The following is a 23,145-nucleotide window of genomic DNA, read 5'->3' as shown; positions in this document are numbered from 1 at the left end:
CCTAAACCATTCAGAGCTTTATAGACCAGCATCAGAACTTTAAAGTCTATCCTCTGACGGACAGGCAGCCAGTGTAAGGACCTCAGAGCTGGACTGATGTGGTCCACTTTTTTGGTCTTAGTGAGGACTCGAGCAGCAGAGTTCTGAATGAGCTGTAGTTGTCTGACTGATTTTTTAGGTAGACCTGTAAAGATGCTGTTACAGTAATCAAGCCTACTAAAGATGAATGCATGGACTAGTTTTTCCAGGTCCTGTTGAGACATCAGATCTTTTATCCTTGATATATTCTTGAGGTGATAGTAAGCTGACTTTGTTATTGTCTTAATGTGTTTCTCTAAGTTTAGGTCTGCATCCATCACTACACCCAGATTTCTCGCCTGGTTTGTGGTTTTTAGATGTATAGATTGAAGTTCTCTGGTGACCTGTAATCGTTTTTCTTTGGCGCCAAAGACTATTACTTCAGTTTTGTTTTTGTTTAGCTGGAGAAAATTGTGGCACAACCAGTCATTAATTTCCTAAATGCATTTACCAAGAGTCTGTACAGGGCCTCGGTCTCTTGGTGACATTGTGATATATATTTGTGTGTCATCTGCATAGCTATGATAGTTTATTTTGTTGTTCTTTATAATCTGTGCCAGTGGGAGCATGTAAATGTTAAACAGAGGGGGTCCCAAGATGGAACCTTGGGGAACTCCACATGTGATACTTGTCTGCTCGGATGTGAAGTTACCTATTGATACAAAGTATTTCCTGTTTTCTAAGTATGTTTTGAACCAGTTTAGTACAGTTCCTGAAAGACCTGCCCAGTTCTCCAGTTGTTTGAGTAATATGTTGTGGTGGTCAACTGTGTCAAATGCTGCACTGAGATCCAGTAAAACTAAGACTGACATTTTTCCACTGTCTGTATTCAGACATATGTCATTAAACACTTTGGTCAGAGCGGTTTCAGTGCTGTGGTTCTGTCTAAAACCTGACTGGAAGGCATCATAGCAGTTATTCTGTTTTAAGAAGTAATTGAACTGTTGAGAAACTGCTTTTTCAATGATCTTACTTAAAAGTGGGAGATTTGAGATCGGCCTGTAGTTGTTCATTTGGGTCTTGTCAAGATTGTCCTTTTTCAGTATAGGTTTGATTACAGCAGTTTTTAGTGGTTCCGGAAACACACCTGACATTAAAGAAAAGTTGACGATCTGTAACAGGTCTGACTCTAAAGTCTTTGAGACCTTTTTGAAAAAACTTGTTGGCAGGACATCTAAACAGCAAGAGGAGGAGTTCAGTTGACCTAAGATGTCTTCAGGTCTTTGCTGTTAATAGGGTGAAACTGTTTGATGGTGTTTAAACAGTTTTTCGGTGAACACAGTACATATTCTGGATCTGCTGTTGATGTACCAATTGCTTGTCTAATCTTTTGGATTTTTTCTGTGAAGAATTTGGCAAAGTTATTGCAGGCCATGGTCGAATGAAGTTCAGCTGCTACTGGCACAGGAGGGTTTGTTAGCCTGTCAACTGTAGAAAATAAGACCCAAGCATTATGGCTGTTTTTAGTGATGATGTCAGAGAAGTAGGACCTTCTTGCACTCCTCAGTTGTAAATTATAATTGTGAAGTTTCTCTTTATAGATGTCATAATGAACCTGGAGATTTGTTTTTCTCCATCTGCGCTCAGCTTTCCTACACTCTCTTTGCTCAGGCCCTTGGAGATCAGTAGGTCAAGAGTGTGTCCTCTATTATGTGTGGCCTCTGTTACATGCTGAGTCAGCCCAAAGTTGCCCAGAGTGTTACTCAGGTCTTTAGTCCCTTTGTCCTGAGGGTTGTCGACATGGATGTTAAAATCCCCAACAATAATTACACAGTGGAAATCAACACAGATCACAGACAGCAGTTCACTGAGGTCATTAAAAAAGTCTGTGCAGTATTTGGGAGGCCTGTAAACATTAAGAAACACAACTTTGGATGGGGCCTTCAGCTGTAAAGCCACATATTCAAAAGACTGAAAACCTCCAGGAGATAGCTGCTTACATTGAAATGATTCATTAAATAAGACAGCAACCCCTCCTCCTCTCCTGCTCACCCTGGCCTCACTGATAAAACTGTAGTTAGGAGGGGTCGTCTCGATGAGAACAGCTCCACTGTTACTTTGGTCCAACCAAGTTTCAGTTAAAAACATAAAATCACGTCTGTGTTTTGTGATACCTCTGGCCCAAAAAACCTTCATCGCAGAGCTGGCTTTGAGTTTGATGAGTGATGACCAGTGGATAACAGTGATGTGCTTTTAAAAATGACCTGGGGTTTTTTAGCTTTTCGGTTAGTCTTACTTCTGGTCTTTGTTCTGGTCTTCCCTGTTTGTTTTTGTTAGATTTCGCTCCAATTGTGTGCACCACCTGTTATTTAGCTTCATTTTGCCAGCTTGTCCCGCCACTTCCAAAAGTCAAACATTCCAGCCGTTTTCTTGAGTTCCTGGTGTTTTCTCCTTTTTAAACTTCCTCTTCTTGCGAATGTTTCGAGGACACTGACTAAATGGTCTGTGCTTGACCATGGCCTGTTCTGCATTTCTCTCCATCACACTAAAGGACAACACAAGTATCTAAGGAAAGGGCAAACATGGAAGAAATACTTTAAAAGAATGAATACATAAAATGTACTGTATTAAATCTGATACGTCCAAAGTTCTGTCGCACTGAACCCCACTGACCATTAAAAAAAAAAAAAATTAGAACAGACTTTTCTGAGGGTCATTAAGTGCTTTGTACCGATCTTGTTTCTGATGCTGTGAACATGCTTATTACTTTCTCTTTCTCTCTGACTTGTTGTAGGCTGCCGGGAAGCAGTGCCGGATAAATCAGGAGTGTGAGGACAACAAACTGGACCTAATGAAGCTCACACAAATGATCAGCCATCAGCAGGAGACTCTGCTGGAAATAAACAAGAATCACAAAACTGCCATACAGCGGCGCAACTTCCTGTATGTTCATAGCTTAAAGCTCAAGTAATGGCTACCCGAATGCTTACATATTGACCTAAAGCTCGTATATACTATATGCACTTCTCAAATCTACAGAGGAATCCAGCTCCTGGAACATGAAGAGATTTTGTGTAACTACTATGAGAAGGTGAACATCCAGGAGGCAGCTATCACTAAAAGAAACTCGATTCTGGAGGCCCTGGAGAAGGACATGAGAGACTTGGAGTTAGCGATTAATGAGGAGAAGAGGAAGATAGACCTGAAGAAGAAAGATGTACTCCTCAAGAGGAAACTGGAGGAGGAGATTACAATGCTCCAAATAGAGGTAGAAAAACATTAGATAAACCTACACACTCATCCTCACACAGACGGTTAACAGTCCGTCCACAAAGGAAGCAATTACACCAAACTTGTGGAAATGCATACTAATTACCTGAGAAGTTATAGAGTAGGAGGAAAAATGTGTCTACTTATTGCATGCTTAACAGGTTTTGAGAATGCAAGATTTCTATGAAGATGTAGAAATCCTTCATTAAACTCATTTTTCTTGTGTAAACAGTGCTGACAGTGTTCCGGCAACAGTCTCACAACACCCACTTCTCTTTTCTTACTGTCTTCTTTTATTCCTTATTAACAAGAAATGAAAACTGGAAATGCATCATACTGTACAGTTCAAGACATTTTTGCATTGCCTAATGTTAGAGCCACCCATAAGGCATATACTCTTGAATGAGCACTGCATCCTATAAAATGTCCCTGCGCTTTCCATAGTGGCATTTTGCTAATATAGCCACTAATTGGTGCCTGAGGTGCAATATGCTGCTGCCCACATTTCTCCAACAGTGCAACCATGACTATATCATGAAATGACTTTGCTTCGTGGACTCAAAATCCTCTCTGAATGTAGTTAAACCTGCCAGCTAGCATGAAAAAAAAGAGATGCTGTGAAAGTACAGATTTTCCTGAGAATCTTCTGGCACATGTGGTGTCTGTAGGTGTGTTCGCGTTAGCATGCCTGGTCCATCTGCAAACCAGGGACTTTCTTCAACAGCACTTCCATGCGTTGTCCAGCTAGGTGTGTGTGTTCCCATTACTCCTTGTCATAAAAATAATATACGCGATTTATTTTTTATCCGTAGAGGTCTGAGGGAGTGTATGACTGCGGGTGTATGTGAGTTGAATGGTGTCAGATTTTACAGATTATTGCTCAACTTTTACTGTCTCTATCAAGCCAGGGGAACTCCAGCAAGAACAGCTAAGTGCAGTGCTTTAGAATAAAACCCATAGAGCAGTGGAGACACTCAGAACATCACTAATGAGCAGGTCCTTGTTTTGAAACACGTTCAGCATTTTATCTCACAAAGAGACTTCTGAATTACTCTAGTAAACATGCTGTGTGGGAAGGCTTTCGCTTTACTTTAATGACAGGACTCAGTGCTCATTAAAGTGTAAACATTCGTAGTTTGACCATAATCAAGACTGATTATGCTTGAGAGGTGTCTGCTTGGACAAACTAGTGGAAGAAGGCATGCATCTATTCACAATTTAAAACAAAACATTTTGAAATAGCCACACAAGGGATGAAGATTGGGGGGAATTTTCTTCCCTATTGTCAGATGAGAGCCTCATTTTGCTGAGCAGATCTTAATGGAGGGAAATTTTAAGGATGGACACTTGCCAAATAAAGTTCAAGACACACACGGATACTCAGAAAGAAGATAAGTATCTAAAACAAAGGGGAAAAACCCAAACGATAACACTGTGCACACAGAGACGAAGAGAAATTTGAAACAGACACACAAACATGCACCGAGTTCCCCTTCCAGCAGCTACATCATGGGATTGGGTGTGTTACCTCTCTGGATCAGAGTGATTGGCTTACAGTTACTGCTGGACCAGACGTATGTTATCCAAGTCTTATGCTCTTTTGGATGAACATAACGTTGGATAAGACTTCAGCGTGTGCTGCTCATTTGAAAAACACCCCTCTCCTTTTTGTCCATCTGTTTACTCCTTCTGTTGTTTATGTTTGCTACAGGGAGCCCTGATGATGCCATCTTTTTGCTTTCACTCATGTTTCATTAGTTTCTTTACTCTTTCCCACACTTTGTTTTCAACAAAATTCCTGAATTTTATTGTTTCCACCAGGATTTTTCTTTCACTTGTGTTCACAACTTCAGCCTTTTGTTATGTTCTTCTTCCTCACACAAACTAACTATATATTTGGATATTTTCATCGATGTTAGGTCTCTGACTCTGAGGATTGCAGGGCAGCTTGCCTGGTCTATTTGGGCTAGACTGAAATAGCTCAGCAACAGTTGGACTTATTAAAACTTCATACATATTTTCATGAGGCCCAGAGCACAAATCCTGCTGACTTTACCTTGACCGGTACCATCAGGTTGGCAGTTCTGGTTGTTAGTACAGTTTAATTCTGAACATTGTGTCTAAAACATATCTGACTTTCACTTTTAGCACTTTTAGGACAGGGAAGTTGATCTGGATCTTTTTGTTATTCCACTGCTGTTTCAACATGGTGTTTATCCTATAAATATTCTTGCTGACTGTAAAGCAGTTGCCTAATCAATTACATCATAATTTCCTACAAACTTGAATTCTGAATGTTCTTATTAAACTTGATGAATTGCAGTTATGCGCTTGGGCTGTTGTCACTGGCATCCTGCTGTTAGAATGCCTGCCTATGAAGGGCTGTTCTGAAAAAAAAATGATATGCACAGTTTGGAAGTTTTGCTGGAGATGCTATAATCGACCAATAGAGAGGAACGGCCCCTCTTCTGTGCAGACAGACCAACCCTGACCTGACTATCATTCACACTTAAAACCTGTGACCAGCACATTACAGAGCAGGCTTATTTTCACACATTTATTGAGTCAGAACCAAAACTCCAAAAGTTTGCTGCTGATGTTAATAGGTGGAACCAGCTTCCTCTCTCCCTGTCCAAAGATTTGCTAATGTTTGTACAAGAGCGTGACGCCCTGCAGGTGAGCAGAAAACAAAAATCACACCCTGGGTGTATCTAACTGAGAAAACAGGACACTGTCTGCTCATAGGTTAGCATATGTCAATCACAAGGTAGCCACACTGTAATGCATACCCTTCTATCTCATGTATTTTACTTAAAATGGGTCCATCATTTTACAAAACAAACTTTATTGTATCAAATAAGATTTGAAAATAGCAAGTGAGACCAATAAAGTGTTTCCTGAGGTCATTGATATGGTTTAAAAACACACATGCTACTTGATGGCAGATGCAGACACTAATATCCATCTTTCATATACAGTCTATGTTTGATTCCCAAGTTATTGAACAAATACTGTTTCCTTTAGTCTCAGCTGTACTTTTGCTCTTTAGCAAATGTTAACATGCTAACATATTGAAGTAAGATGAGAAACATTGTAGCATAACACCATTTTAGCAATGTTAATATGAGCATTTTAGCTGAAAGCCTTGCTGTAGCTGAGCACACATCCTCACAAAGCTGCTGCCGTGGCTATAGACTAGCTTTATCACGTTTGAATAGATGTGGTTCTCCTGAAACTTTTAGTATCAACAGTTATCTCCTTAATTAGTTTATCAGTCTATGTTTGTTCCTCTCTCTTGCCATTCAGCCACCCAGTTATTTAATACTTCTCCCTCTCATCTGTGTGTAAACAGCAAATCATTTTCTAAATTACAGTTTTCACTCGTACAGCCGTCTAGCTCCCCCGGGTACAAAAAAGTGAATCATGGGGGTCTCTACTTTTGCAGGAGGCTCGCCAGCTCAATTCATTCTCCCTGCAAATTCATTCTCTATGCGAATTCAATCTCCATGCAACTGCCTTGCTGTCGATTTATCATATATATTGTGTATTTGTATTCATCTGTGACCAGTTTATCTGTTCATTGCAGACAGACCCCCCCCTTTCCTTTGATGGGAAATTTTGACAAAGATAGATTGGGCCATCTGTGAAACTATTGAAGTTCAATATACTCTGAGGCTTCCATTTGCTCTGAGGAATTTTAATTGCAGCAAAATAAACAGAGGTTGTGGTCGGAATCTAAATTTGCTGCTTGTTTATGAGATGCGGGCGCGTCGACGTCTCAAACGCGTACAGGTGCACACGCATCAGTGCGCACACCGAGATCTGCGCAGCGTTTGTGAAATCTAAATGTCGATGAACAAACAGTCATCTAATGACTGGTTACACTTCTGTTATGCACGGTTGCATGAGCAATCCCACAGACATACAAAGACACAGTCAGTTGTGGATTTATAATAGGGTGGAGCTGGTGACAGATAGCACTGTCCCTATAGTGGTGAGTCATATTCTGTCCCCCTTAAATCTTCGTCCAATGTGTCTGGAACCTATTACTACTGGGAAACCCTTTGGCAAAAAAATCGCTTTGACAGTATGTGTGTGGAAGTTCATGTATATTGGATGGCGGGAACAGGTAGAGAGCAAAAGGAGCAAGAAATAACTCTCAACTTTGTACAAGTTCTGAAAAGAAAAGTCATATGATACACAAAGATGAGTTGTGAAGCAAGTACTGAACTACCGTGGCTCAGGGGGTTGGGAAGCATATCTGTAACTGGAAGGTCGCCGGTTCGATCCCCGGGCTCTCTGTCCTGGTCGTTGTGTCCTTGGGCAAGACACTTTACCCTACCGCCTACTGGTGTTGGCCAGAGGGGCCGATGGCGATATGGCAGCCTCGCCTCTGTCAGTCTGCCCCAGGGCAGCTGTGGCTACAACTGTAGCTTGCCTCCACCAGTGTGTGAATGTGAGAGTGAATGAATAGTGGCATTGTAAAGCGCTTTGGGTGCCTTGAAAAGCGCTATATAAATCCAATCCATTATTATTATTATTAAAATCAAGCAACGACAAGGTATAAATCAAACGGGCACATAAACAGAATAATGTAGTGAGGGTGAATCCACTTTCTGTGAGTGCATAAGTGGAGAGAAGTGTGTTCACGTTAAATCAAACACTCGTGAATGTGAGAGAGGTAAATCACAATCAAGTATTATCAGTTCACGTCAATACCATTGAAATTCATGAGGTAATTAGACTGAAATGCAGCTTTAATGTAACTGCTCCATAACTTAGTTCCTTAGTTTAAAGTGTTTTAACGTCTAGGTCTGGATTTTTAGTCTCTTGATTGTAGTATTACTTCCCAGTACTTATTAGTTTTGATATCTATGTTTCTACTTTTTTTTTTTTTTTTTTTTTTAAATGACATCAGAAACAGCAGTATGCGACATTACGTGATGGCAGAGCTTCAGTTCATCCTTTGTCTTTTTTTTTTTTTTTTTTTTTTTTTTTTAATAAATGGGACAGGGGGAATAAATGAGAGAAAGAGGGGGAGAGAAAGAAAGAAAACCAAAGGGGAGAAGAGACGGTGAGAAGGGGGGGAAGAGAGAGAAAAAAAAAAAAAAAGAACTCCTGGGTCATCTGTATGGAGAAAAAAAAAAAAACCAAACAAAAAAAACAAACAGAGGAGACAGCAAACAACAAAGAGCAACATAATAATAGAGAAAACAAAGCACCATCACAATAAACTAGCTAGTCATAGATATCAATATTTACTAAATAATAAACGATATTGTGCAGCACGCAAGATAGACAGCGCACAGTGTGCTTTGAGGCAGCAGCCAAGAAAGCTTTAGTCCGCGTCTGTGAATACCCATGTGTGCATACCTGTGTGGATCAGCATGCTTGCATTCCAAAGGTTTCTCCATGTAATGATCTGCTAGGGAGTGTGGGGGGGCCACAGCCCCGTCCTCCAGGGTGTGAAGCGGGTATGGAGGAGATCAAAACTCCAGACATCCAGAGGCCCCCAGAACACAAGAGACCATGGAAGACCAACAGAGGGGCAGCCGCGCCACTGTTCCAGTAAGAGCTGAGGAGAGTCCCAGATGAGGGCTCGCCCAGCAGCCGCGGAGCAGAAGTCAGGGGGAGTTGCAGTGACGCGCCCGTGAGCTCCGCCGGCCCCCAGCTGTGCCTGAGTGACCGAGCCCCAGGCCGAGAGGCCGGGGGCACCCCACCTCCAAAGGGGCCCGAGCGAGCCCCAGGCCCCAGGCCCCGACAAGCGGCCGCCAAGGAGTGAGCCGGTGTGTACCCGGACGCCCACCCCCAGACACAAAGAACCACCAACACACCGACACCTGGGGGAGTCCGCCACCGGCAGGGGAAGTGGTGGTGGGTGGAGATAGGCCTCCAAACCTTGGAGGGCCTGAGGTGTCCCCAGAGAGGTGGCGTCTGATACCCAACCTGACATATAGACACAGACATACAGGCACACACAGACACAAACATCCATTCCCACCCTCATGCTCTCATATGCACTCACTCCACACTCAACCAACGTGGAGACAGACATAAAGAGACGCTGTACACACAATCACACTCCCCAAGCGTACTCTACAAACCGGGTCTAGGTACCCTTGCCCCTGGAGGGGGGAATTGCACCCAGACCCAGGTGGTGTTACCCTTTTCCCTGCGGTGGGGAGAGGCAGACCACCCCGACTCCGCAGCAGCAGGGAGGCCCCACACCCCAGACCGCAGTCGGACGGCCAACTCCTCCTACTAGCCCTCCCGCTCCAGCAGGCCGCAGAGAATGGGGGTGGGAGAGGACTCCAAACCTCCCTCCACCCGCTCATTGTAGTGTTGATGCATATGTGTTCTAAGGTGCAATTAAAACCCAGGAGGGCATGGAGCTACCTGCCAAGGAGCAGCAGGTAAGCGCATAGTCCCTCCTGCTAGCCCTCAATGACTAAGTGTATTTAAAATTGAGAGGTGGGCAACGACGTCAGGGGTGAGGTATACACCCTGATGGTAATTTGGACTCCTTGATTGTGCCCACCCCCAAGATCCTATATGTATGTGTAATGAGAGTGTGACTTTTTCATAGCCAGGCTGTCCTAGTCCCATGTCTGTTTTGTCCTTGGTTTGTCATATGTGAAGTTCACCTTTCTGTCTGCCATCTGTTTAGTTACTTCCTGTCTTGCTTTGGTGGTCTTTTTACCCTCTGTGCTTTCATCCATCCATCCATCCATTCGCTTCCGCTTATCCTTTTCAGGGGCGTGGGGGGCGCTGGAGCCCATCCCAGCTGTCATAGGGCGAGAGGCAGGGTACACCCTGGACAGGTCGCCAGTCTGTCACAGGGCTAACACACAGGGACAGACAACCATTCACACTCACATTCATTCGCACATTCACACCTAGTGACAATTTGGATTATCCAATTAACCTATCCCCACAAGCTGCATGTCTTTGGACGGTGGGAGGAAGCCGGAGTACCTGTGCTTTCATGCCTAGCTTAATTCCCTTTGTCTCATCTTCCCTGATTATCTGGGTTCCTTGATGTCCCAGTGTCGTGGCCTTCGCTAAGTTAAGCCAGCTTCCTGTGACTTCCTGTTTCATTGTGATAACTGTTGTCTTCTGTGACTTGTGTTCATGTATGTAGTTTTTGTAGTTTTGCCTCTGTCTCCCATTCTTTGTGCCTCGTTCCCTCTTGCTGTGTGCCCTGTATGTTCCGTGTTTCCCATGTGATTTCTTAGTTAGCAAATTCCTACTGTCTGCCCAGGTTAAGTTCCTTTGTTTTTTTTATCCGCATGAGCCCATCAATAAAGTTGCATTTTGAGTTCAGCGCTGCTTCAGAGTCGTGTATATTTGGTTCTAATCTTGTCAGCCACACAGGAACACATGACACAGCCCCCATGAAATGCCACTCTTGAGAGTTGGGATGTAGGTTAAATGTATTTCCGGTACAGCGATACAATAATTCAGCAGTGACATATTTTTGTGGAACCATCACGAAGTTAATTCATGGATCAAACAACAGATTACCAGTCACAGTTTCTCCATCTGTTTTCCAGACACAATGAAAAACCCAAATTCTTTCAGTACAAATTAAATGCTTTTTGCTTCTTTTGTGTCGTTACAATGTTATCAGGTACACGCCACTTTATTTAGTTGGTTTTGCTTGTGGTTAAACTGTGGGGTCATTAATTCTAAATAACCAGTGATTACTTTAAGTTATGTATGGTTTTGCTTCACCCTAGTTGCCTTTCTATAGCCTGAGGTTGTCTGCAGGCCTAACCCATACTTTATAACCATTGGTACATCTCACAGTGGAAAGCTGGGGCTTTTTCGTTGTCAGCCTTCAAGGCTGTGGAATGACTTGCCTGATAAATGCATGCTGGCAGAGTTTGAATCGTCTTGTAAATCTCCTGTCAAAATGTACATCTGGCTTTTATTTCTTCCTTCCTAGTTGCATTATGTGACCTGGTCAATGTGGTGGCTATATTTCTTCATTTTGATTTCATTGTTTAGACATTTCAAAAAAAAAAAAGAGAGAGAGAGACAAGAAAAAATCTCCTCTATTTGACATTGTTTTTAGTTGTAACTTGTGCTTGGTCCTCATAAATATATAAATTCCTTTGAGCTGCTCTACTCCCATATTTTTCTAATTACCCTTACATCATCGTATTATATTAATATGATTTTAACTTGCTGACCTTTATGCTTTACTGGTCTGTTCCTTTGTCTCTTATCTAATTACAAGGCTTTTTGAAGACCAATTTGTGGACGTTGTATATAAATAAGGTCATTATTTGTTTTTTTTATGGTTACACTTTCAGGATTTCAGTGTAGCATCTATTATGAAGCTTTTTAAGCCATCATGTTAATTTCAACCTGAGCTGAAATTATGTAAATGATATGCTAATGGTAGGCTGCTCGGATGCTGTCATATCTACAATGTTTTACTGCAGTCATGAGCCAAGAAAGCAGCTATTATTTGCGACTGTCAGATGAAGAATACAGAGGCAGGCAAGCAGGCAGAACAGAGACAGATGAATACAAAGGGAGAGACGTACGTCAGTGTGTATACGGCTAGAAGGAAGAGGACGGCTATAAAAATGCCACAAGAGAGGGCACTACAGAGAAAAAAGAAGATTGATTGAAGAGTGGGGAGAGGAGAGGGAGGGTATCAAAGACACACTTTGTGCCATCCATCATGTACTGTTTAAGTGACTTAGGGTGGTTACATATGAGGGTGCAACACAGATTAATCAGTCAAGTCAGAATCGAGTACATATTTGTCGCAGTCGGAATTTGACAACTAAAGAAGTTCATTTAAAGCTCTGAGATTAAAAAAAACATTTCTTGAGTAAAAAACTTTTCTTTCATTCTTTCATTCAGGACATTTTTACAGATTAGCTTGGTTGTTTGCTGTGACTTGTGGTGTATGTGCTGATTTTTTTCAATATTATTGTTGTGATTCCTGGGTTTTGATAGTTAGTTCTTTTCTGTTTACTTTCTTTGTCATTTCTTGTTCTCAGTTATTCTTGACTATTACTTGAAATTTCAATGTTTACTTCAGCCATACATCTTTCCCTGTATCACCAAGTCAGTTCACCATAGTAAATCCAGGTAATGGAAACATATCCTGTGATATGAGCAATGCAAAGTCTCAGATGCAGTGGTGTAAAGCATGGACCTACTATATTAATAAAGTTTAGCCTATTTGAAAGCAGGAAGAAAAACTAGCAAAAATGCTCATTGTGTAAAATAACAGCTGTATCCATTTCACAGCTCCACAGCGAGATAATTTGATGTTATTTTTATTATTGATTGTTTTTCCATTAGTCAGTCGTGGTAGCATCCTGCAGACCAGCATGGCTCTCAGTCTGCTGATGGACACTTTCTGTGCTTGCTTGGCCATGGGGTCTCCTGAAGCAGTAGACATCAGAGAGACTGTGGCTTTAGCACTTGTGGAAGCAAAAGCTCAGTTGTGAGAGGACTCCATGGGAGGCCGCAGAAGAGGACTGTCAGCAGGTCTCTATGAAGAAAAGCAGGGCTTTTATGTGTTTATCATGAGTTACTATGGTGATACAGCCAGATAAAAAAGAGCCTTAAAGCTTGGTACAGTTCACTGACTCATTAATATCGCTTTATAATACACCCCTCAGTAATCAGTGTGCATTTAACAACTCTAATTGGACCTCTTGGTGAAATTATTCCCAATAAACACAAAATACTGATTAGTACAAAGACATTGCATCCATGAAACAAAATGCAATAGGCTGTAATAGCATCCAGCTTGCTGACAATGCGAACGCAATACTCTGTATTCTGCCTCTGTAGCCATATAGCTGTTTCTTGATTCTGACTATCTGTGTTTTATAATCCCCCAAGTCTTCTTTTTCACTTCAGTAAAAGTAACTGTTGTTAATTATTTATTAGCTCCAACTCTTAACACGATCAGCTCAGCACTGAGAAAAAGTGCACAGAAACCCCACCACCAATCTAGTGCTTTGTAGACTGTCTCATTGTGGATTCATCTCATGTAAAAAAAATCAAGCTTAACCCAGCAGTCAGGATCCTGCCAGTGTAGCCATCAACCATTTCCAGTTGTACAAATCCATTCTCTCTTTTTTTGCAGTGGAGTAATTTCAATTAAAGTAAAAGTCGTCCAGCATTTATTAGCTCCAATTCCGACATGATCTGCTGAGCTCAGTTGCAATTGTTTAAAGCAGACAAAGAACTTGAGCATAATAATACTTCTGAAACGCTATTTGGCATTGGGTACTATGCGGTACTATATACTGCAATTAAGCACTTTATTTTAAGGTTTGTTTGAGAAGCCTGACATCAGAATTGATGGATTTCTAAGTCTTACTTCAGCTCGTATTCCCTCTAGACGATTTGGTGACCTTCATTTGCATGTCGAGCAGGGAACAGAATCAGATTTGTTGCTTAATTTCAGCTTTCAGATGATGTAATCACGTATTCAACTCCTCATACCACGAACAGGCTTTTGTTGTCAAAGTCATATTCTCTGTGAGAAGTGCACATATCCCGGGTCCCTCTTGGTCAGCCCCAGTTCCTGTTTCTCAGCATCTCTTGTCTTTTTAATTCTGCCTTTCTTGTCTGCTTTCACATCCTATCGCATCTCCTTTTTCTGACTCTGGCCTTTCTTTTGCTCCTTCTCACTTTATCTTCCTCTGTCTGTCAGCCTTTTATCACTTTCTCCAAGTACATTTCCTCCACTCTTATCTCTGTCTTTGCTTTTCAGTAACTTTAACCCAGCTCACACCTTGGCTTATCACATGACAGCTTTAATACTAAGTTAAAACCTGACTCATATGACAGTAGGCTTTTTAATAGGCTGATCACCCATGTCTGTTTTAATCAGACTCGCTGCCCAACTATAGGAGAGAGGCTTCATTAATCCCATCTATGAAGGACGGAATCATCACGTTGTTCCGGACTGTCTTTCTTCGCTCACATTAGATGCAGGCGCATCAACCTACACTGCTGCATATATCCACACACAAACACACACACCTGTATACTCAGTATGGTTGAATGGACTGAAGCTGATGTTTCATAAGGCAGGTCATGTCAGGTCAGACCGCCTCTGTACTTTATTCCACGTGTTCTTTTTCTCTCTTCAACTCTTCTCTCTTTACTTCGCACTGTATAATCAATCACTTCTTCTTCTTTTATATTTGCTTCAGTGTCCCCAGGCATCTATTAATATTTCTCATGTATTTTCCTTTTTCTGTCTTCTATCAACTGATCGCAGTTTTTTTTTTTTTCATTGTTCCTATTTTCTGCTTACATTCATTTTATGTTGCCTGTCATGGCTCCTTGATCAGCTGAGATTCATATTTTTATTTATTTATATATATATATCTTACCTTTATCTTGCTTTGGATTTATATTAACTTCACTGTTACGATACTACAGCTTTCTTAAATGCCCATTTCCATCTCTAGCCCCCGCTGAGGTTAGGTGGGCACCTGAGTTACTATTTATCTTTGTCTTCATAATCAGAACAGCCTTTTTCTCATGAAGTTGACTGACCAGTCGTAGGTTTGAGGTAACATTGTGTCTTTATGATTTTGTTTGGTTCCTGGCTTGATCCCTCTTTATGTGGAGTTTGCATGTTTTCTCTGTACCTGCGTGTGTTTCCTCCGGGTCCTCTGGACTATGGATGTAAGATGCATAAAGTGCTATGGCATTCATGTAAAATGCTTTGAGTGCTCAGTAACAAGTGCGTAATATTTTCTCCTGAATTCAGTCTGGTTTATTTGGTATTTTCCTAAACTTTCCACTGTAATTTTTAATTCTTGTTAGCCTTTTTCTCCCTACCAGACTTTATGACATTGCTGCATTTCATGGTGCATTTCCAGTCCTGCATGTTACTGGAATAGCGTTAAACCAGTGGCACTGTGTGTCCATGTGGACTAGACCAGAAAAGCAAAGCAGGCACCCATTCATTATTCTTAGACAGGTCAAAACTTTAATTAATGTTCTATATGTTAATTTTCTGTCATTCATTTAAGCACTTTGTAGGTCATGTGCACTTCTTTTTTTTTTTACTCTGGCAAACCTCTAACTCCGTCTCCACTCGCTAATTGCAGCTGTTTCAGAATGAGCATTAGCTAAAGGCATTGATCGAACATGCCTGCCCTGCCCCTTCACTTAACTTTAACGCCTTGTCATCCTGTCTGCTTCTGAGCCTTTTGCCTCATCTTCTTAGTGTGTTTTTTTCCTTTTGTGTGTATCCTTGCCTCCCCTTTTATTTCTGCTGTCTTTGGGGATGTCAGAAAATAAAAACTAAATTAAAAAAACAGGCCCTTGGAGGGATGTTGTAGCTTTTTAAACTGTGGTTTCTCTTATCACAGTTTGCCACTGGCTTGTCATGTAGCAGGAAGTAGCTTCCATGTAGGCACTATGTTTAGCAAAAAAAAGCCCTTAAATCCCCAGTGCAACGAGTACCTTCCATCCATGGAGAACAAAGCACTCAGACACACACAGACTAATTCTAGATCCTTACTTTGTATTTTCCAGTTATTTACCTTTGGAAATTACTAGATACAAGTGACAATAGCTTATTGACTTCTGCCACAGTCAATTTGTTGTCTGTTTTCGTCTGTAATTCTCTTATTTTCTGTCTCTCAGCTGTCAGAAGCCAGGGACAAGACACTTGAGGGTGTGAAGCGAAAAGTTGATTACAAAGAGCTAAAGGGCAAAGACCTATCAACGGCAGAACTGGCCAAGAAAATTGAACAGGTACGCGACACTTTTAAAACACTACTTTGTTGCAAACGTTTTCAAAGGGAATACAAAAAAGGTGTGTCTCCGCTCTGTCTCTGCACTGTAGCTTGAGGTGAATCTAGCTGAGCGCGAGAGGCAGTTGCTGGAAAAAGAACTCCTGGTGGACCAGGTGACCCGGCTCTCAAAGCCACTCAGCGAGCAAGCTGACAACTGCCAAGAGGACAGACTCTCACTGGCAAAGAAGGTAGACTCTTGTATATACATAGAGAAGAAGCTCTGCTCATATAGACACACATAGGGTGATACAGAGACAAACACACACACTCCCACACAATACAATATACTCTCAGATACAGAGAAACATATTATTCACCCGTTATCTGCAGCGTGGTCTTTTATCTCTCTCTTTGTCTCCCTCACAAACACACTGACGCATTGTTTGAGGAGCATGTGCAGCCCATGTGAGGAGCGTGCAGAGTGAGCATTTGGGAGTTCACTGAGCATTACAGTTTCTTTACACTCCCACTTGCTCTTCTTTTCCTCTTCGGCTATAAATACCCTCATCAAAAGCTAGTGGAACAAGCTTCATAGCCCATAATCATTTGTAGAAATAAGTCCCAGTAGCACTGAAAGGAATTTAATTTGAAATGAAGAAAATCTTGAGCTCAAATGTCCTCACACGGTAGACAGGCAACTACTCTAGTTGCAGTTTACATCCTTGCTTGAAGACCTTAAGGGGATCTATTAGGCGGAGCACAGAGATTAGTGTCATTCATTCAGCATTCATCCAAATGTGAAATAAGGTCAACGGTCCTGGGTGGTTTTGCAGAACATCATAGTGTCACATTGTAGTTAACCTAAAAGACCATCTCTTCATCATTTGTCATCTCCTCAGACAGTGCTGTTAAATTTTGTTGAAACCAGTCTATTAATTCTTAAGTGAAGGACACGTGATATTTGACCACCAACTTCTCATCAGTTCATCCTCGAGTCAAACTAACTAGATTTAATGAAATTCCCTCCAGGTGTACTGGGATGTTGCGTTCCCAAGAACGTGAGAGTAAAATTCCTTTGCTAAGTAAACGTTAACATGAGAAAATCTTGGGGTGTCATGTATAACTGTATGGCATGCAAGGCAGGACCCAAACGCAGGACTTTGAGTAGCTCCTTTGCTGTGACTACTTAAACATAAGAGCACTAAAAAAGGAAAACTCAGAAACAAGAAACTAGGAACAAAAAAATAGAAATAAACAACTAGACATTTACCACTAAGAGTTAACAAGGGAAATGAGGGAAACATGGAAACACACAGCAAACGGGGACGGCATGGCAATGATCAGAGCAAAACCACTGAAGCAAGGAGCACAAGAGTCCAAAACAAAGACCTAGCAGTTCAGAAGGCAGAAGGTGTGCCCTGCAGCAGAGATGGCCCATTACAGGCCCGCTACCTGGCCAATAGCGCAGACGAAGGAGCTCTGCAGGATGACCTTGTGGTCCAGAAACTTAGAAACACTGGGTCACAGACCCAGTACGATGACATGGGGATTTCTAATTGGTGATGTTTGAAAGTTAAAGAGGAAATTCATGAGGTCTCAGTGACCCTGTTGTTTGATCAACAATGAAAATCAGTTTTAGTTTAAACTGGTTTACTTGGATCTCTGAGAATAGGACAAATGATCTGAAAACATTATCCCAGAGGCAGGACACAGTACACTAGACCTGTACACTACATTACACTCTCTGATTAGCTTGACACTGAACATTTATGAAGAATGATCTACTCTGTGCCTCTGTCTATGTGTTCTCTGCTTCCAGCTGAATGAGCTCCGAACTAACATAATCAACACCAACCACCGTATGATGGCCATTTCTGCAGAACTTTCCATGAAGCAAGCTGCTGCTTTATCTCTACAACAACAGATCAAAGAGAAGGAGCTACAGGTCAGGGGGGGACACATGTAGCCACAACAAAGGGATCCAGAAATCTACACCGAGCTCTTGGATGTGCAACTCCACAGTTGCACATCCAACTGGTTTTCCCATTATTTTTATTTCTACTCACTGATCACGATCGAAGGGAGCACTGGCTCATCGTATCCAGTCTCAAAACAACTCAAGATTTCATAACTAGACCTTACTCATGGGTGACAATGTCCATCTTTTATTAGGAATCTGTGGAATCAACATCTAGCAGTTCAATATTTACAGAATTTATGTATGCTTTAAACTATGGCTTTATAGTATGTTGGTTTATATAATTGCTTGGCTAACAAAAGGTTGACGGTTCAATTCCAACTAAACATTACAAATTTTGGGAGGTATATTATTGCAGGTGCCTGGTTTGAAACTGCCAAATCAAATCAACTGAATCAGACAGAACATAAAAGTTTATTGTCTATAGCCTTATCTTGCCTATGTCCTTAGAATAACCTTACGTCTTTGTAACTGAACCTCATAGATGACCAGGTTGCTCTTCTGAAAAGAATCTATGAGAAAAATATTTAGCAGGAAGAAAATGCCTGAATAGATGGACGTATTTACACATTTGAAATGTGTAAATACACCTGGTGAGCCACTTTAATTATTATTTCATTCCCTTTCAGCAATTATTCATATTTTAGACCAAAGAAGGAGGTTTTCAATCAGGCTAACTGCAAGCTAAGTACTAACAAGTAGCAGCTAGCATTACAGTGTATTCTGTAACTATAGCAACCAAAGAGGCTTATTACATTCATTTTTACACTTCCATTAAGGGTAAGTAATGTGTATGTAGTGGCTCTGACTAACAGTAGCTTGATTATTGGTTTATTTATGAACTGCTGCTGTTGGTCATAATTTGGCTAAATCAGTCTCTACATGTTCACCAGGTAGAGGTTAGTGTGAGTTCAACAAATGTAGAACAAAAAGCTAAAAAAGTGAGAATACTACAGAAAGCATACTCTTTTTTTATAGTAAATATTTGATCACATTATACATAAGGTTGCTGCGATAGCCATCAGGACATTGTGGACTGCTACTTTGAAACCTCAACTTGACCATTTGATCATCAACATCTTGTCTACTCTAATGTATCTATTTTAGTAAAAATGGTAGCGCGGTTTACAAAATGAGCAACATGTCGTATAAAATAGGAATTGAAATTTGAAACGGAGTCCATAAATTATTTAAGAAAGTGTTTATTGAGGTCTTACTAATGAGTGAAAACAGTGTGTACTGAAGATGGAAGGACTCCTTTGAGGAGCTCCTAATTGAGGAAAATGTGAGAGAACGGACAAATTGGAGGAAAGTTTGTGAATCAGGAAATGCAGAGGATTAGTAAGGATGAAATAAGGGCAGCTATGAAGAGGATGAAGAGTCCTGATAACCTACCTGTGGAGGTGAGGAGTGGACTTTCTGCCCAGATTGTTCAACACGATCCTGGAGCGTGAGAGGATGCCTGGGGATGTGTACTGGTACCGCTTTTCAAGAACAAGGGTGATGTGCAGAGGCGTAGTAACTAAAGAGTGTAGTCACTAATGAGCTGCCAGGCAGAAGGAGGACGACTGCAGAGACGATTCATGGGTGTAGTGAAGGAGGACACGCAGAGGGTGGGTGTGACAGAGAAGAATGCTAGAGATAGGGTGAGATATATAGAGATGATCTACCGTGTGACCGCTAAAGGAAGCAGCCGAAGTCGGAAGCCATTTACTGAGATCATAGATCGCTTCAGGGTCATTTTCTTACAAATTTCATGAGAACTGGACTTTTTTTGGGGGGGGGGACGATTACAAGAGTCACTCCCTGCTGGCAATTAGAATGCAAGTTTAAGGCACTTCTTCACAGGCTTTACTTTTCATACATGCTTTAGTGACTCAGCAATCAGTCCATTATCATAATTAGTATAATTGTTGAGCTTAAGTATGAAAATAATGAGGCACCATCGCGTTATTCAACCAAGAAATGCTGAAAATCAGAAACTGGTCTCAACAGAAACCCCACTGCTGTGTTTCTCAGTAAAAAATAAATAAATAAACAGGTAAAAATGACTGGATTTCCCTCATGCCTTCTATATATTTCAGGAGATTTGTGTTAATAACCTGAAGAATCCCTGCAGTTGTCTGCCTGCAGTGCACCGCAGACACAGCTAGAAGCAGAAAATGCCAAGGCTTAATTTTGCCTGGATTCTGACACTAATACAACCATCTGTTTTTGGGTGCAGCTTAAATTGAATCAGGCCAGGAGAGTGCAGAGTGGACAAAGTGAAAGGAATACAAAGTGAATGTTCCTTCCATTTGTCCTGTGTTTCCAGATGGACAAGAGCCAGCGGCGGCTGGAGCAGGGCCTGTCACCATACCCTGAGAAAGAGGAGGAGTGGAGGAAGATGCTCCAGGACAAGAAGAGGAGACAGAGGGACAAAGAGGAGAAAGAGAGGGTAAAGAAACACACAAGACTCACAAAGATCACTGGTCAGAAATTGATTAGAGCACTGAGGGACAAGAAAAGAAGATAGAGTGGCAAAGAGAAGAGTGCAGCAGGGACACATTGCAGGGGCAGGAGTCGATTAAGACTCTCCAGAGCAAAAAGGCTGTGAGTGAAAGCGTGAGCGAGAGCTACCCACGCACAGACTCGAACTAGAATCTGCAAAAAAACAGGAAATGACAGGCTGAACGGGCGACAAACAAAACTAGCGGCTGTCTACACAAAGAAGGAGCACATACACAGATCAGCTCTGTCTGAAACCAGTCCAGCTGCCTGCAGCCATTTGTTTTCTCCCCTTTTTATTATAGCTACTGATCAAAAAGGACACCACAGTAAATTGCAAGCACATAGCCAAAACAAGTAACAGCAAGGAACCTGCAGATGTGGAAATATTAGTGTATCTGAAGAATTTTGGAGGGGTGTCATTGTTAGTTTTGCATTTTAAACTTCTTAAAATGTCTGCAGATATTTCTTCTTGTTTATTTTGTGGCAGTTTCTGATATGTTTTTCGCGGTCAGAGCCATTATTTCTCGCTTTGCGTGCCCTCCTCAGATCACACGCCAGCGGATAAACTTTATGCATGAGAAAATCGCCATCTCTTTGAAGTGTCCGTGAGATTTAGGCACAGTTAATTTGCATGCTGTGGTGTGGTGAAAGTCAAAGAGAGGACTGGAGTGTCGTGAGGATGCGTGTTCACTTGAACTTGATTTTTTTTTTCTCTTTTTTTCTCAGCAGGAGCTCGCCATCGTTACAAATATATCCATCAGCCACAATAGGATCAAATCAATTTTGTCAGCCTCTTAACAGTTTCAGTGACTAGTTTTTAACACAGTATGCAAAAAACTTTTAAGGTCATGTGTCATTAACTCGAGCCGGAGGCTCACTAATAACACATTAACTCTTGTTGTTTAATCTGTACACAGACCCATATATAAAATTGAACTTTTTTGTGCTTTTTTCTGTTTAGCTAATAAGGTCACAGTAACAAGAAAACAGTAAGTAGCTGTGTGGTGATAAACAGTCACAGCATGCACCGTAAATCCTCCCCCCTCACAAAAAAAAAGCAAAATAAATCTGTCCAAGTGTCCTTGAGCGAAGCAGCAGACCCCCAAAAGCTCGTGATATGTAAAATGTAAGCAGCTTTAAAGGAAATAGCTCCAAATATATGCACAAGCATTTGCACAATTTGTTGTTTTACCAGTCTGCATTTACTCATAGAAGTACTATGGGGTGAACACAGTACTATACCTAAACTAAGCCAACTCTCATTTCTTTATGTTTTGTTGGGAAAATGGGAAAAAGGTGCAGCGATTTATTAAAAAGTGTCTGAACCCTCTTAGGCAGCTTGCTTGTCTTTTCTTTAAGTAGTCTTCAGGAATAGTTCTCCAGGCTTCTTGAAGGACATTCGGGGCTATGTTTAGGTAATGAGGTAATGTTGATGTCCGGGCTCTGCGGATGCCAATGCATGACTGATAGTGTTTTTATGTAGGTATGTATCCAGTGTGTTTCCAATCATTTTCAAAATGGAAAAATGAAACTAGCTAATCAGATGCTCTCCAGATCATATTGCATGGTGAATCACAGTATGACTGTACTGATCTGCTTTCACCTGATTTCACCAAGACTCCCAACGCCACTGGCTGAAATGCAGCCCCAAACCATAACAGAGCCTCCGCTGTGCTTTACAGATGACCTCTCTCCTGCCCTTCTCCAAACACACTGGGGATTTAAACAGGTTTTGGCATAACTTTGAAAGTGTGGAGAACTGTTACTTAAGACTGCTTTAAAAAGAAAAAGTTACAAGAAAAAATGCAAAGAAATGATGATTGGCTCAAGACTGTGGAAGAAAAAATGCTGCTTTGATAAGGGTGTTTGATAAGAAGTAAGGGTGGCATATTTTTATAGGAAGGTAGGTAAACTGGTCTAAATTCCTCACTGCTCTCCACACATCAGTGCTCCAAGATGCAGCTATTCCTTTTTCTTTTTATTATACCTACTGTTATAAATATGATTAAAGGAGAGGTAAAGAAAGTTGTTAATAGCTTGTATATCAAAGTGACTTCCCCTAAATCCATGGTTTGGTTCACACACTGTGTGCCAGGGTGCACAGATTGCCTCATGTCAGCTGTAGTATCTGATTTAAGATGAAATTGAGCAAACCAAAATGACTGTACTTTAGTCAGCACGACCACCTTTATACTCAAACAGGCAGGCCTTGCTTTGTTCTTTTCAGTTACACAACATTCCTTTTGGTTTTTGTCATTTGAGGAAAAGTTCACAGGAACGTGCACTCAGTGATCCAGCGGAGGCTGTCAACCTCATTAATAACCAGAAATGTGGATCGTTTTTTTCTTGATATTTTTTTTGTTTAAAAAATTGAATAAATCATAATATAATGAGTAAAATTTAAAAAAAATTGTAATAATTGCAAGTGCTGCTGTTCTCAGGATTTAATCCAAAATATGAAATTCTGCACACGTCGTGTTTGTTTTCAATCACTGGAGGTATAATATGAAGAAAAACAGGAGGAAAAAAACACAAATTAAACTTTTAATCAGCTTTTTTGTCCCAAGCTCATGCACTCGACTGTTCATCTTTGCTTTTGCATTCATGCTGAGATATAAAAAAAAATGCAGAACTGATTATTCCATT

At 41.2% G+C, this 23,145-nt stretch overlaps 1 protein-coding gene across 4 annotated transcripts in view; it reads left to right on the top strand.

Annotated features, from left to right (window-relative positions):
• Positions 1-23,145, top strand: part of ccdc146 (coiled-coil domain containing 146) — a 66,482-nt gene that overhangs the window by 42,443 nt on the left and 894 nt on the right. For all 4 annotated transcript variants that reach the window (XM_085387919.1, XM_085387916.1, XM_085387918.1 and 1 more), the window contains 6 exons: positions 2,813-2,961; positions 3,058-3,286; positions 15,940-16,050; positions 16,142-16,279; positions 17,851-17,976; positions 20,324-20,446. In XM_085387919.1, the coding sequence (XP_085244045.1) occupies positions 2,813-2,961; positions 3,058-3,286; positions 15,940-16,050; positions 16,142-16,279; positions 17,851-17,976; positions 20,324-20,446 (876 nt within the window). The remainder of the gene's footprint in view (positions 1-2,812; positions 2,962-3,057; positions 3,287-15,939; positions 16,051-16,141; positions 16,280-17,850; positions 17,977-20,323; positions 20,447-23,145) is intronic.

The sequence above is a fragment of the Rhamphochromis longiceps genome, linkage group LG17 (genome assembly GCF_057381845.1).
Source record: "Rhamphochromis longiceps isolate RC_006_pf linkage group LG17, R_longiceps_female_GT1.1, whole genome shotgun sequence".
NCBI lineage: Eukaryota > Metazoa > Chordata > Actinopteri > Cichliformes > Cichlidae > Rhamphochromis > Rhamphochromis longiceps.
The sequence above is the reverse complement of the archived record's forward strand: the minus strand, read 5'-3'. Positions and strand labels throughout refer to the sequence as shown.